At 37.1% G+C, this 14,227-nt stretch overlaps 1 protein-coding gene across 1 annotated transcript; it reads left to right on the top strand.

Annotated features, from left to right (window-relative positions):
• Positions 1–3,057: 3,057 nt before the first annotated feature.
• LOC138852180 (polycystin-1-like protein 2) lies at positions 3,058–14,227 on the top strand (the record flags this gene model as incomplete). The annotated part of the gene is made up of 9 exons (XM_070081873.1): positions 3,058–3,257; positions 5,123–5,312; positions 7,985–8,188; positions 10,616–10,716; positions 11,021–11,176; positions 12,005–12,208; positions 12,582–12,704; positions 13,829–13,944; positions 14,128–14,227. Coding segments are annotated over 9 exons (1,394 nt in total), but the record flags the coding sequence as incomplete, so codon positions are not given.

Raw genomic sequence — 14,227 nt, 5'->3', positions numbered from 1 at the left:
AAGAAAACTGACCGGAAATAGAGAGATAGACTTAACTAAACCAGATGAACCTCACATGCAACCTATAGACACGGCCGACAAATTTAATATCTTCTTCTCTACCGTAGGATCAAAGCTAGTGAGCCAGATTCCTAGTTCAAATACCCATCCATGTGAGTACCTCACTGGCAACTATCCAAACACTCTATTTCTAGCTCCAACTAATCCCACTGAAGTCTCAGTCATCATTAAATCATTAAAAAACAAATCAGGTGATCTAGATAACTTGCCACCATTCATATATAAAAAAGCTGCACCAGAACTGTTGCCCATTATTGCAACAATGTTTAACAAATCTATAGCTTCCTCAACCTTCCCATCCATACTCAAGACAGCAAGGGTCACCCCAATCCACAAAGGTGGAGATCCAACTGATTTGAACAATTACAGACTCATATCAAACTTGCCCTTACTATCCAAGATATTTGAAAAATTAATACACAAGTGACTTTGCTCCTACCTTACATCCAACAACATACTTAACCTTTGCCAGTTTGGATTTAGACCAAAAAAAAGCACGAATGATGCTATTATACAAATGCTTGACCTAATATACACAGCTCTCGATAAAAGTGAATATCCCCTGGGGCTCTTTGTCGACCTAAGAAAAGCGTTTGACATAGTTGACCACAATCTCTTGTACCTCAAACTGAATCATTATGGCATAAGAGGACATTCTCTTGACTACCTAAAATCCTATCTTAACGACAGACACCAGTATGTACATGCAAATGGAGTCAACTCCGCTATCCAACCTGTAGCTGTAGGAGTACCCCAAGGTAGTGTCCTAGGCCCACTCCTCTTTCTCATCTACATCAATGAGCTCCCCAATGCATCCCAGCTCCTTACACCAGTTCTATTTGCAGATGACGCTACATATGTCTACTCCCATTCAGACCCATCTGTGCTTGAAAACACTGTAAACAATAAACTGCTAAAGATATATTCTTGGATGATGACCAACAAACTCACACTTAACATAGAAAAAACTTACTTCATGCTATTTGGCAACAGAGCCTCAAATATTCAACTCAACATACTGTTAAATGGTTCCCCTATATCAAGACTCACGGAGGGCAAATTTCTAGGTCTTCTCCTTGACTGTAATCTTAAATTTCAGTCCCATACCCATCACATAGCCAAGAAAATTTCCAAATCAGTAGGAATCCTTTCCAAGATATGCTATTATGTACCACAAATGACTCTCCTTACCTTGTACCACTCTCTAATATATCCTTACCTCAACTATGGTATCTGTGCCTGGGGCTCTACCACAGCCAACCACTTTAGACCCTTAATAATCCAACAAAAAGCTACTGTGCGGGTGATAACCAGCTCCTGTGCTAGACAGCACACACCACCACTTTTCAAAAGACTCAACTTGCTAAATATACAAGACATACACTCTTATTATTGTGCCTACTACATATACAGAACTTTAAACTCCACTGTAAACCCTCTCCCCTAAAACTACTCCTCGACAGTTACAACAGAATGCACAGTCACAATACAAGGCATAAGGCCCTTTTCAATGTCCCTCGAGTAAAACTCTCACTATGCAAGAACGCTATGCACATAAAAGGCCCAAAGATCTGAAACTCGCTACCGGAACAAGTCAAGGATCCCCAGACAACTTAAAAATTTAGGACTCTGCTAAAAAATCATCTTATCTCACAATATTAACCAAATCAACCAAACATCTACTGGCTAGTTTTATCATGTGACCTCCTGGCTTTCAATTCTGCCATTCCATAAAATATTACCACCTGCACCATTCCTTGTAAATTAGATTTTGTACTAAGTAAACATAAGATTTATTAAGTCCAAACAAGATTGTAAAACAGCTAACCACTATTCTATGTTTAGTTTTAAGTAATAATTACTATGTACTATTATCTTATCTAGTTTTAATTAGTTACTATGTATTAGGATTAGTTTGCCCGAAATGCCTTGGCATGATAGTGGCTATCTTTGTACTTAGCAAATCAAAATTTTAACCCTTTATCGTGTTGGGCCGAAAAAATTCGGTATTGATTACGTGTTTTTGGCGCGTGTCATACTTCGCGCCCCGCGCGGCCAGCTTCCCGTTCTTTAGTTCCAACCAATCACAAGCCTTCCCTGAGTCTCTTCAGCTAAGTACAGTTCGCTTCTGCCGCCTTCCCATTGGTTGAGAGATCAAAATATAAACACTAGCGGCTTGGCTTCGAACACACGCGCATTTTTCCCTCCACCCTTGCTAATCTACTCTTGGATTATACATTCTACAATGTCGGTAAGTACTGATTGTTGTGTTTAGTGCTTACATGAATAGTTTAGGCATATTTTGATATATACCTAAAGTCCGTGTGAAGCATAATATGAGTGTAGCATGCAGTTGAAAAAAGTGCAAGCATTTTAGTCCGAATTATTTCGGTATTGCGCGAGTTTCCGGGAATGTCCAATTTTAGTCAAATAAATATTTATAAAAAATTTTCAATTGCATATATGAACTCTGTAGTGGTCTGGATTTATACAGGAGGTTTCTATTGTCCTTCCAGTTCCATGAGAGGCTGTTTTATGGGGAGCAGTCGACCAGCAGGTCGAGGTATATCTGCGTTTCTGAAGACAGTGACTCGGAACCAGAGGTAGACGAACCAGAATTGCTGGATAGTGGTGATGAATACTTGCCACCGGATGCACAGGATGCAGAGATGTCAACTGATGATGAGGAGGAAGAAAGGGAAGAAAGGCCAGCCAAAAAGCAGAAAGTAATGAGGAAAAAGAAAACTTTTAGGATTGAGGAATACCCGGATGAGGAAGAGATCCATGAGAATATTGCTCTTCAAGTTTCATCTGAGTGGACCGTAGATGACATTGAAAATGATCCTTTGCCGGCATATGAACATGAAAAGCCTCTTGCAATTAGGTCTCCATATGAGTATTTTCGTATGTTCGTTACTCCAGCCATGATAGATAACATAGCATATCAAACAAATTTGTATACAAGGCAACAAGACGTAAATAGTACTTTTTCAACAGATTCTGAAGAGATCATGAGGTTCATAGGTATTTTGTTGTTCATGGGTATTAATTCACTACCATCCCTCGAAGACTATTGGAAAGCTGCTTTTAGGAGCCAACAGGTTGCAGATAGCATGGCGTCTAAGAGGTTTAGGTACCTTAGAAGTCATATTCATTTCAATGACAACACAAAAAAGGATAATGACAGATTCTACAAAGTAAGGCCTCTTTACACTGAACTAACTAATGCTTGCTTGAAAATTCCAGCTACACCCAAGCAATCTATTGATGAAGTCATGGTTGGTTTCAAGGGTAAAACTGCTGGAAACCTAAGGCAGTACATCAAAACAAAACCAGATAAGTGGGGTTTCAAACTTTTTTGTCGTGCAAGTCAAGATGGACTCATACATGATATACTCATGTATCAAGGCACAACAACTTTTGACACACATCCCATACAGCTGCCACAGGAAGAATCTAAACTTCCAATAAGTACAAAGATTGTTCTGGTACTTGCACAAACTATGAACAAGACAAACACATCAGCAATCTATGCTGACAATTTCTTTTCAAGTATGCCTTTGGTCAAGCTACTAAGAGATAAGTATAACTGCAGATACACTGGAACAGTACGTGACAATAGATGTGGTAAGCCACATCTGGTGCCTATCAAACAAATGGAAAAAAACAGTGTGGTCAGGGGCAATTTTTGCTTCAACAACAATGATGGTGTCCTTGTTGTACGATGGAAGGACACCAAAGTTGTGACTTTAGTGACAACTGATATTGGGGTCGAGCCCATGAGTCTTGTTGAGAGATATAACAAGGGTACAAAGAGGAAAGAGAAAATATCGTGCCCTGCAGTCATCAAGAACTATAATGCAAACATGGGAGGTATTGACAAAAGCAACATGTTGGTGCATCTCTACAAAACACCAATGAAATCAAAACGTTGGTACATGCGGCTATTTGCCTATATTATTGATCTTGCTGTTGTGAATGCATGGGTGCTTTATTGCCGTGATTCTCGAGCAATAAAGCAAAAGTGTATGCAACTGAAGTATTTCAGGAATTCTATCTCTGAAATTGCAAGGTCTAAAGGACAAAACCTTAGAGGGAGCAGCCTAAGAACAACTCCAAGACCTTCACCAACTAATTCACCATGTACTTCCAATGGTGTTGGCATAGTGAAACCTGGGAGGGGAACACGTACAGAAATGCCTGATGACAGTGTTAGGAAAGACATTACTCTAATGCACTTCCCAATGGCAGGGCAAAGGCCGTTTACTTGCAAGTATTGCAGCACCTCGAAAAAAACGGTAACATCGTCATTCGTCTGTAGTGTATGCAAAGTAAATCTGTGCATAAAGACTGATAGAAATTGTTTCACAGACTTCCATCTTGCCAATTAGCAATATAGAATCATTGGTCTTCCAAATGAATCTCAGGAATATAGGGATTGAAACTTGCATCACTTTGCAATTTGGCATTGTTGATATTTGCTTCCTTTTTATATTTTTGTAACAATTAAAAAATGTTTTGATACAAGTTCCATTTATGTTTTTTATATTGTCTGTTTGTATATTAAATTTAAAAAATTGTTTTGGTGTGTTTTATTAACAATTGCAAGTTTGCAACATAGAATTTTTTAATCACTTTGTCGGGGGCGGCCTAATATTTTCGGTCTTCGGAGATTGGCAATTGCTCGAAAACTAACCATCAGAAATCAATTTATATGGGATCAGTGACCTTGTATTGAGTTACTCTATCCACCATAGGGAGTTCAGTTCGAATTTCAAATTTTCGGACCCCTTGCGCGATGAAGGGTTAAGCTTTGTATTTAGCAAATCAATATTATAATTATACATTGTAACCTCTACAAAGAAGTAAAATCTTTATTCTTTATGATATTCAAAAAGACATGTCTAGATACTTATAATGTTCAACAAGGTATGTCTGGATACAAGCAGTTTTCTTAAATTTTGCATTTCAAGTATATGGTGAAACTAACAGCGGTACATTCATTTAGGACTTACTGGCAATGACACTCCAACAGTAAAACGAATGTTTTTCATTTTTACAGATGGCAAAATGGAAAGGCCAGGTTCATGGGTATGGAGGAGGTCGGGACCAACTTAGTGAGGACTCTGCTACCGTTCAGTTATCACTGGTGGATTCTACCATGAAACCTATTCCTGTAAATAACTCACTTGAAGATTTCATTATGTATATTCCGAGAGCACAAGAAACTGTCTCAGAACCAACACTTATAGGTACTGTATTTGAATTGATACTTGAAAATAGAGTATGTTTATCATTTTATGCATTTAGTTAAAATTTTAAAATTCACCTTGCTGAGGCCAATACATAGCAATAAGAAACATGTGTAACACTTGGGTTTCTTTATTTAAAAATATTTCATCTAGTAGTTTTTTTCAGTTGAATATGGGAAGACATGATGAAGTAGTTGGAGGTGATCAGTCCATCAGTCTTGGAAAGAGGGGTTCAGTTCATCAGTCAAATACATCTCATTTGATGGTATTCCATCCATCATCTCCTGGTTTACTTATTGAATTATGCCTTGTATTCACCACCATTTGATGTTTCTATCCATTATACTAATTTTAATTAAAATGGTTTGGGTTATTTCATTTGGTACATTAACTAAATTATATATTATCTGTTTCCAAACAGTATAATATGTAATTCCATAACAAGACATTGAATGGGAAATGAAGACTTTACGAGGTGTTGGATAAGTATAAAGTCGCAAGTGAGCAAGAGAAAGAAAAAAACTCAGAAGTCAAGTGAATCAGTGGGAGATGAGGAGATACCAATAATTTTGTCAAGTTGTGTGTTCTGAGGATTAGGGAATTAGACATGTATATGGAGAGACACGCACATACAGAAATAAAGCTGAGGGGCAAGAGAAACGTTAGGGTTGTTATGAATAGTGGTTGATTCATTGAGACATTGCTTTTGAAGACACAAAGAGCAATAGTTTATTTTTTAAATGGATCAGCTTGTGGAAGGCTGTAGCCCATAACATGACAAGAAGCATTACTACTTTTCTTCTAAATATGTTAGAAAGTCAGTTTAGTGAGTTTCACCAAAACACTGGAGAGGCAAGAGGAACATCTGTTATCCTTGTTTTTTTTTTACTCTAAAATTCATGTTTTTTGCACTTCATCTTTTATTATCCCCCTAATTTCACAAACCTGACTTTACTTTCATGACAGAAATTTGTATGCACATCATTTAAAAGGTGAATTCTAGATATATTCAAGATTCTTTAAAAAAAAAGAGCTTCTGTGAAGCAGCATGGTTTTAATTAAATTATTTAATATTATCTGAAGCTATGTACTGTAAATGACTAAGTTTCTCTCATGCAAGTAAATGCAGGAACTTAGGGAATGTAAATATATTTTGTGAATTTGGAGCACTGACAAAGTTTATGCATGCCATATGCTGTACCCATGCAGACCACATATTGTAAAATAAATCATTGAAGTATTCATTTATATTTTTTATTTTTTTGCCTTATGAGGAATTTTGTCTTATTATTTTTATTTTTTTATTATCACACTGGCCGATTCCCACCAAGGCAGGGTGGCCCGAAAAAGAAAAACTTTCACCATCATTCACTCCATCACTGTCTTGCCAGAAGGGTGCTTTACACTACAGTTTTTAAACTGCAACATTAACACCCCTCCTTCAGAGTGCAGGCACTGTACTTCCCATCTCCAGGACTCAAGTCCGGCCTGCCGGTTTCCCTGAATCCCTTCATAAATGTTACCCTGCTCACACTCCAACAGCACGTCAAGTATTAAAAACCATTTGTCTCCATTCACTCCTATCAAACACGCTCACGCATGCCTGCTGGAAGTCCAAGCCCCTCGCACACAAAACCTCCTTTACCCCCTCCCTCCAACCCTTCCTAGGCCGACCCCTACCCCGCCTTCCTTCCACTACAGACTGATACACTCTTGAAGTCATTCTGTTTCGCTCCATTCTCTCTACATGTCCGAACCACCTCAACAACCCTTCCTCAGCCCTCTGGACAACAGTTTTGGTAATCCCGCACCTCCTCCTAACTTCCAAACTACGAATTCTCTGCATTATATTCACACCACACATTGCCCTCAGACATGACATCTCCACTGCCTCCAGCCTTCTCCTCGCTGCAACATTCATCACCCACGCTTCACACCCATATAAGAGCGTTGGTAAAACTATACTCTCATACATTCCCCTCTTTGCCTCCAAGGACAAAGTTCTTTGTCTCCACAGACTCCTAAGTGCACCACTCACTCTTTTTCCCTCATCAATTCTATGATTCACCTCATCTTTCATAGACCCATCCGCTGACACGTCCACTCCCAAATATCTGAATACGTTCACCTCCTCCATACTCTCTCCCTCCAATCTGATATTCAATCTTTCATCACCTAATCCTTTTGTTATCCTCATAACCTTACTCTTTCCTGTATTCACCTTTAATTTTCTTCTTTTGCACACCCTACCAAATTCATCCACCAATCTCTGCAGCTTCTCTTCAGAATCTCCCAAGAGCACAGTGTCATCAGCAAAGATGACACTGTGCTCTTGTCTTATTATATACAGTAATTTTCATGAGTGATATTATTAATTTTTTTTTTTCAGGCAGAGAAGTGTGTAAATTGTACAAATGTTCTGTGTTAATCTGTACATAGTTTTAAGGGAAGTACAATGCTTGTACACCAAAGGATGGATTGTGGTGTGATTCAAATGGCGAAAATGCATTGTAATGTTCCTGTACCTCTAGCAAGATATCTATTGAATGTGTGGTAGTAAATGTGTTTCATTTTAATGACCACCCTACCTGGGTGAGAACAGCCAATGTGGTAAAAAATATCACTTGTTTGTAAATAAAATTCTCTGGTTATACAGTATATTTTATCTACAGAGCCCAGTGTGTCGTCCATGATGGCCCTTAGTGTCCACAACATCGTTGTCCCAGCTCCTCGGGTGGCTGTGACCTTGTTAATTCAACCACAGAATGATTCTGATGGGGCTGACTGGGTCCTTGCATGGTCCTCCTCAACTCTTAATGCATCTCTGGAATATGCAGATAATCTTATGTACTTCAGCAATCTGACATACTATCCAGGTATGGACATTTGTTAAGCTTATTCCTGATAACTAGTTATTGGCATTACGTAATTTATAGCACAGATATACTAGTATTTATTTCATTGTTCTTTCACTGGTAAATAATATTTTATTATTTACCAGCATTTAGTTATGTACAGTGGAACCTCAAAAATTGAACTTAATCCGTTCCAGGAGCTAGTTCTAAATTCGAGAAGTCTGAAATTCGAAGCAATATTTCCCATAAGAAATAATGGAAATACAATTAATCCGTTCCAGAAACCCAAAAATATTCACAAAAATAATACATTTTATAGAGATTAATTACAGTTTTACATACACACAACAAATGCTAGTCTTTAATTATGTATAGTAATATAAAATAACATTTTTACTTACCTTTATTGAAGATTGGTGATGGCATCTGGAAGATAGGGAGGAGGAGAGAGGGAGTTGGGGTTATTGTTTGGAAGGAAAGTCCCCCTCCATGAGGACTTCCGGTATCAAAGCCCTCTCTGGGGTTGCTTCCCTTCTCTGTATTTTAATGCCACTAGGACCAGCTTGAGAGTCATTGGACCCCAGTCTCACAAAATAACTGTCTACAGTCCTCTGTTTCTGTCTCACAAAATAACTATCCACAGTCGTCTGTTTCTGTCTCACAAAATAACTCCACAGTCGTCTGTTTCTGTCTCACAAAATAACTCCACAGTCGTCTGTTTCTGTCTCACAAAATAACTGTCCACAGTCATCTGTTTCTGTCTCACAAAATAACTGTCCACAGTCCTCTGTACATCCTGGCAAGCTCAACAAGTCTCACTCCAATCTCATACTTCTGTATTATTTCCTTCTTCACATCTATGGTGTTTCTCACTTTCTTTACCACAGGGGTACCGCTAGCAAGTTTCTTTGGGCCCATGGCAGCTTATTTCACAGCCCCACAAGCACTAAACACAATTAAATAATCGTAAAATGTGTGAATGAGATCGCAGGTTAGTGTTCACTCAAGCATAAACAAAACTAGACTGCTCACGGCGCCTGCGCAGGGACGCGGACAGAGCGGGCCAGTGGACAGGTCCCGTACCTGGCGGTTTGAAATTAGGGGCTCGTTCGATAATTGGGACACAGTTTGTCCGAAAAAATGGTCTTATTTTCGAAACGTTCGATATTTAATACATTCGATTTTTGAGGTTCCACTGTAATGGTAGTTCTTTAACCCTTTCAGGGTCCGTCCCGTAGATCTACGGCTTTATGGTGAGTGTCCAAACCGTAGATCTACGCCATGAGCTCAGCTCACTCTGATAAACTGTGAGTGGTACATTTGGGCCTAGATATGAGAGAATACATCTATGTGGTATGTGTGCACCACATAAAACAGATCCTGCAGCACACTGTGTATAATGAGAGAAAAAAACTGAAATCATGATTTTTCGATTAAAACAGCGACTTTGCAGTGTTTTTTCGTATGCTTTTTATAGTTGTATTTGCGATTTCTTGGTCTCATTTGATAGAATGGAAGACATATTACAGAAATAGAGATGATTTTGATTGGTATTAGCACTGGAAATGGCTTGAAACTGAGCTCAAAGTAGCGGAAATGTTAAATTTTTGCCGATATTCAAGAGTAAACAAACGACCTCACACATCTAATACACGCCAGCTGGTGGGTCTAATATACATTCACAAATATGGTGATGATATTTATACAATTATTACAGTATTGCATAACAGTAAATCTTCTATTTTTTGGTGTGAATAAAAATTCATTATGTGAATAAAAAATCAAAATGGAATTTATTTGTAAAGCCTCAAAACATAACTAATGAACAGAGGAAATGTTAGTTTAGTTCCAGGAATACCTACATTGTTTATTCTGGACCCTATTTTGAAATTGGAATATTTTGAACTTTGTGTTAAATTGGCCAAATTAACAATTTCCGATCACTTTATTTTGTAGTTGAAACAGTTGACTTGGCGATTTCTTGTGCTCAATCGATAGAATAGAAGTAATACTAGTGAAATAGCTAAGAATTTGGTTGACTGGAATAATGTAATTGGCCTAAAATGGGAGTCAAAGTCGGCAAAATCACCGATTCGTAAATATCACTGACACATCAAAATTCGCGAGAGCATAGTTTCGTCAATTTTCCACCAAATTTCTTACTTTTTGTTTTATTACCTTCACAAAAAGATTCTCTACGATTTCATAAGAAAAAATAACAAATTTTTTTTTGAAAATTCTTGGACACTGGTGCATGACTTCAGATTTGGGCCTTGGACCCTGAAAGGGTTAATTATCACAAACAATATGTTCTTCTAAAATAACAAAAAAGGCACAATACTGTGACTGGAACAATACACAGATAACCAGCACATAGGAGAGAGGAGCTTACGACGACATTTCGGTCTTACTTGGACCATTCACATTACTTTAATCTTTAACTTTCAGATACAGGATTCTATGAGGCATTCTTGGATTCTGACACCATCGGTGATGTCACAGGGGTGTATACTGTGGGTATCGGATCCTATAATGCAACAATTCCAGAGGTGAGAGATTTATCAAAAATATTAACTACTTGACAGTGTAGACCCCAAAAGTTATGCTAATACAAATTGTGATTTTATAGACAAGATTTTTCTATATCCACATTAATAGTATAATTGACATAAGTATACTATACTGGGACTCTATTAAACTTTATAGTTTACATAGCAGTTTTTATGGAAAATATAGATCTTCTTAAGATTAATTTATTGTTAGATAGTATGTATTTGTGTTTCTTGTTAGATAGTATTTGTGTTTATTGTTAGATAGTATTTGTGTTTCTTGTACAATGTTCAATATTTTCAGCCTCAAGAACATCCATGCTTTGAGGATCCACCCAACAACACTGTTGTTTTGAGCTATGACTCTGGCTTCAACTCTAGTTATTTCTTCAGCACTTTCGTATCATCTTGCCTCTTTTTTAATAAGGAACTTCTGACATGGAGCAGTGATGGTTGCAGAGTAAGTGTTTACATTAACTCTGCTTCCTACCTGACTGGAATTCCCACATGCCTCATTGCCAACACGAATATATATCTTTAGTGTAGAACAAAAATAATTTATTGCTCAAGAAATGATTAATCCACCAGATCATAGAATCTGTAATTTTAACCACAGCATTTTTTGTATTTATGAGACTCAGCTTCATAATAAGAGAGAGATTAGAACATAAATGAAGATATTTCTCATTGTATATTGTAGATGCATTCTAGTGTAAGGGAGCTGTAAAAAGCTCAGTCAGACCATAAAAACTTAATTCCACATAATAAAAATTTTAAACATGCCTTGTGATTTGTAATGATTCCATATGTGACTGTGTCGCATAAACTGAATTACTGATAGAAATAAAATATCACATAATAGCGAACCCTCATAAAATTCAAATTCAGATTCTTTATTTTAACATGATATAATGTTTGTACAGAGATGTGTGACCTTTAGGTGTATATGCAGAAAGCCCTTAGTATGCAGAGCATTTTGGGCAAACTTAAGCCTGTCTTAAGACTAAACAAGCAATAATTACTTGATTCATATGTATATGGTCTCAGATGGTTTTAACAATAAACACTTCTATTGAGTTTAATTTTTAAGGATTACAGATTGGCTTATGATTACAGGTAATGAGGATTCTTGCATACTAGCACTAAATTTAAGAATTACAGTGAATCCTTTTATCGAGTTTAAGTGTTTCAAGGATTACAGTTTGGCATAAGCAAAAGAACCTGTTCTCATAGAATGTTTGGAATAGTATATATTTTTTCATTACTAGTTTTTCTCACTTTTCATTAGGTAATTGGTGCCAACTCGTCGGTCACAGTGTGTGCTTGTAACCATCTTACTTCGTTTGGGTCTGGGTTCTTCATAATGCCCAACACGATAGACTTCTCCTATGTGTTTGCTAATGCAGGATTTACAGACAATCTTACCATCTATCTTGTGCTCATCATATCCTTGGGGCTCTATTTTATTGGCCTCATATATGCACGAATTATGGTGAGTTTAATAGCTTACCTGGAGTTTACCTGGCATTTTTGTTTATACTTTTCAGTTGTTTAAGGTAAAATTGGTTTATATATCCTCATTGAACAGATCCTTGATCAAAAAGAATGTAAATGAATATCCCTGTTAATTTTGGTCATAGTACAATACAATACAGTATTTATTTCATCATTCAGGAGGGAGTTTATCATATCAAAAACTCAGAAAAACCATGCCGGCATCTGACAGTTCCCTACCCAGAACACTGTTCCCACATGCAGCAGTGGGTGTTGCTTCAGAAACAGCTCCTTCATCATTATTCAATCTTCCCAAACCTCTCTTGATATAAGTTGAATGTATGTATGTATGAATGGCACTTGTATTACAGGACAAGAAAGATGTGGAGAAGGTGGGTGCAACTCCACTGGCTGACAACAATCCCAGTGATCATTATTTGTATAACATAATGGTACACACTGGTCAGCTTCCTAATTCTGGCACCAAGTCTAAGGTTAGTAATTGCAACAATGTATACATGTGTAAAGTGTTTGAGACTATAGTACTGTAAAGGCTCATCTATATTTGCAGTTGTAGTTCACTTACAGTGATGCCTACAAATTTACAGGCTTCCTTGTTTTTGAGTTTTGACTATCCAGTTTTTTAATGAGCAACCCATGAATTGGATAATGAAAGATTTCATTATCCATTTGTTGATACATATTAACCAAACAGTTTTAACCAGGTTAGAATGATATATTAAATATGCTTTCTGAAACATACTGTACTGAACAAAAAATCTTAACCAAAATTTGTCATACTATACGAATAATTTTATATTATTCACGTTTTCTAGTTTTGTGGAACTTCTAAGAACATGATTCCACAAATTTGTAGGGACTGCTTATTATTACAAATAATCTCATGAGTGTGTTAATAGGTTCATAATTTTGGTATGGCTAATATATTTGTTTAAATATGTGAATGACAGAAGGGAAAGTACCCAAGAATTGACAGGGAGCAGGCATAGTTTTCTTGTATAAGAGAAAATGGAATAAGAGAGTGTAAGTGTTCTAGGGGTATAAACCCATTTACCAAATATTTACATTCAGATTTAGATTCAGATTCTTTATTTCAGCATGACACAGTTGAAGCATGTAAGTTAACAATATTTAGATTAGAGTAAGTAAGGAACTGTTTGCTGCATTAATGGATTTAAAAAAAACACTGGGATGAATAGGGAAGTAAGCAGTGTGACAGATACTACAAATCTATGGAATAGAAGGTAGGTTATTAAAAGCAGTGAAGAGATTTTATAAGGAGAAAGAGGATCGAGTTAGGGTATGTAGGAGAGTGGTGGACCCCTTTTGTAGTCAAAGTAGGCCTTAGGTAAAGATGTGTGATGTCACTATTTTTGTTTATTTTATTCCGAGATAGTGTTGAGAAGAGATGAGGAATTGAAAAATAACAAATCTGATACAAAGTGGGAGTTGTTACAGTGGCTGTTTGCCAGTGACAGTTCTTTTGGGAAATTTGAAGAGAAGTTGCGAAGGCTGATGGATGAGTTTCTGAGAGTGTATAAAAGAATTAAATAGATGCAGAGTAGATTATTCAGTAACCCAGAGTATGAATTATCAGGTACACTTTTTACTGGTGGGTGACTGGGATGAAACAGAGGTGAGGACTCTTAATGATGACAAACGACCATTGCTGACAAGAGGTGCTTCAGATCACTTCATAATGGCTACTGAAAGGCAAGTTATAGTTTTATTTTTTTTTCTCAGTGTCACCATGAATGTACAAGTTTTTCTAAGTCTTTTTTTATTGTTTTATTAAGCATTTAAATAGCACATGTTTAGTTTATTGGTTGATTAAAATGGGTAACGTATGTATTTCAAGTAACTGCCGGAAACCAGTGTTACTGAATTTTGCTCCAGAGCTTTGTTTATGTACCTTCAAGAGGAGTACCGTCATGCTAGTGAAGGACTCCTCATGCAAGAGCTGGAAAGACCTGTTCCTTTGATTGAACCTGGTTAA

The sequence above is a fragment of the Cherax quadricarinatus genome, unplaced genomic scaffold (assembly GCF_038502225.1).
Source record: "Cherax quadricarinatus isolate ZL_2023a unplaced genomic scaffold, ASM3850222v1 Contig4746, whole genome shotgun sequence".
NCBI classification, from domain to species: domain Eukaryota; kingdom Metazoa; phylum Arthropoda; class Malacostraca; order Decapoda; family Parastacidae; genus Cherax; species Cherax quadricarinatus.
The sequence above is the reverse complement of the archived record's forward strand: the minus strand, read 5'-3'. Positions and strand labels throughout refer to the sequence as shown.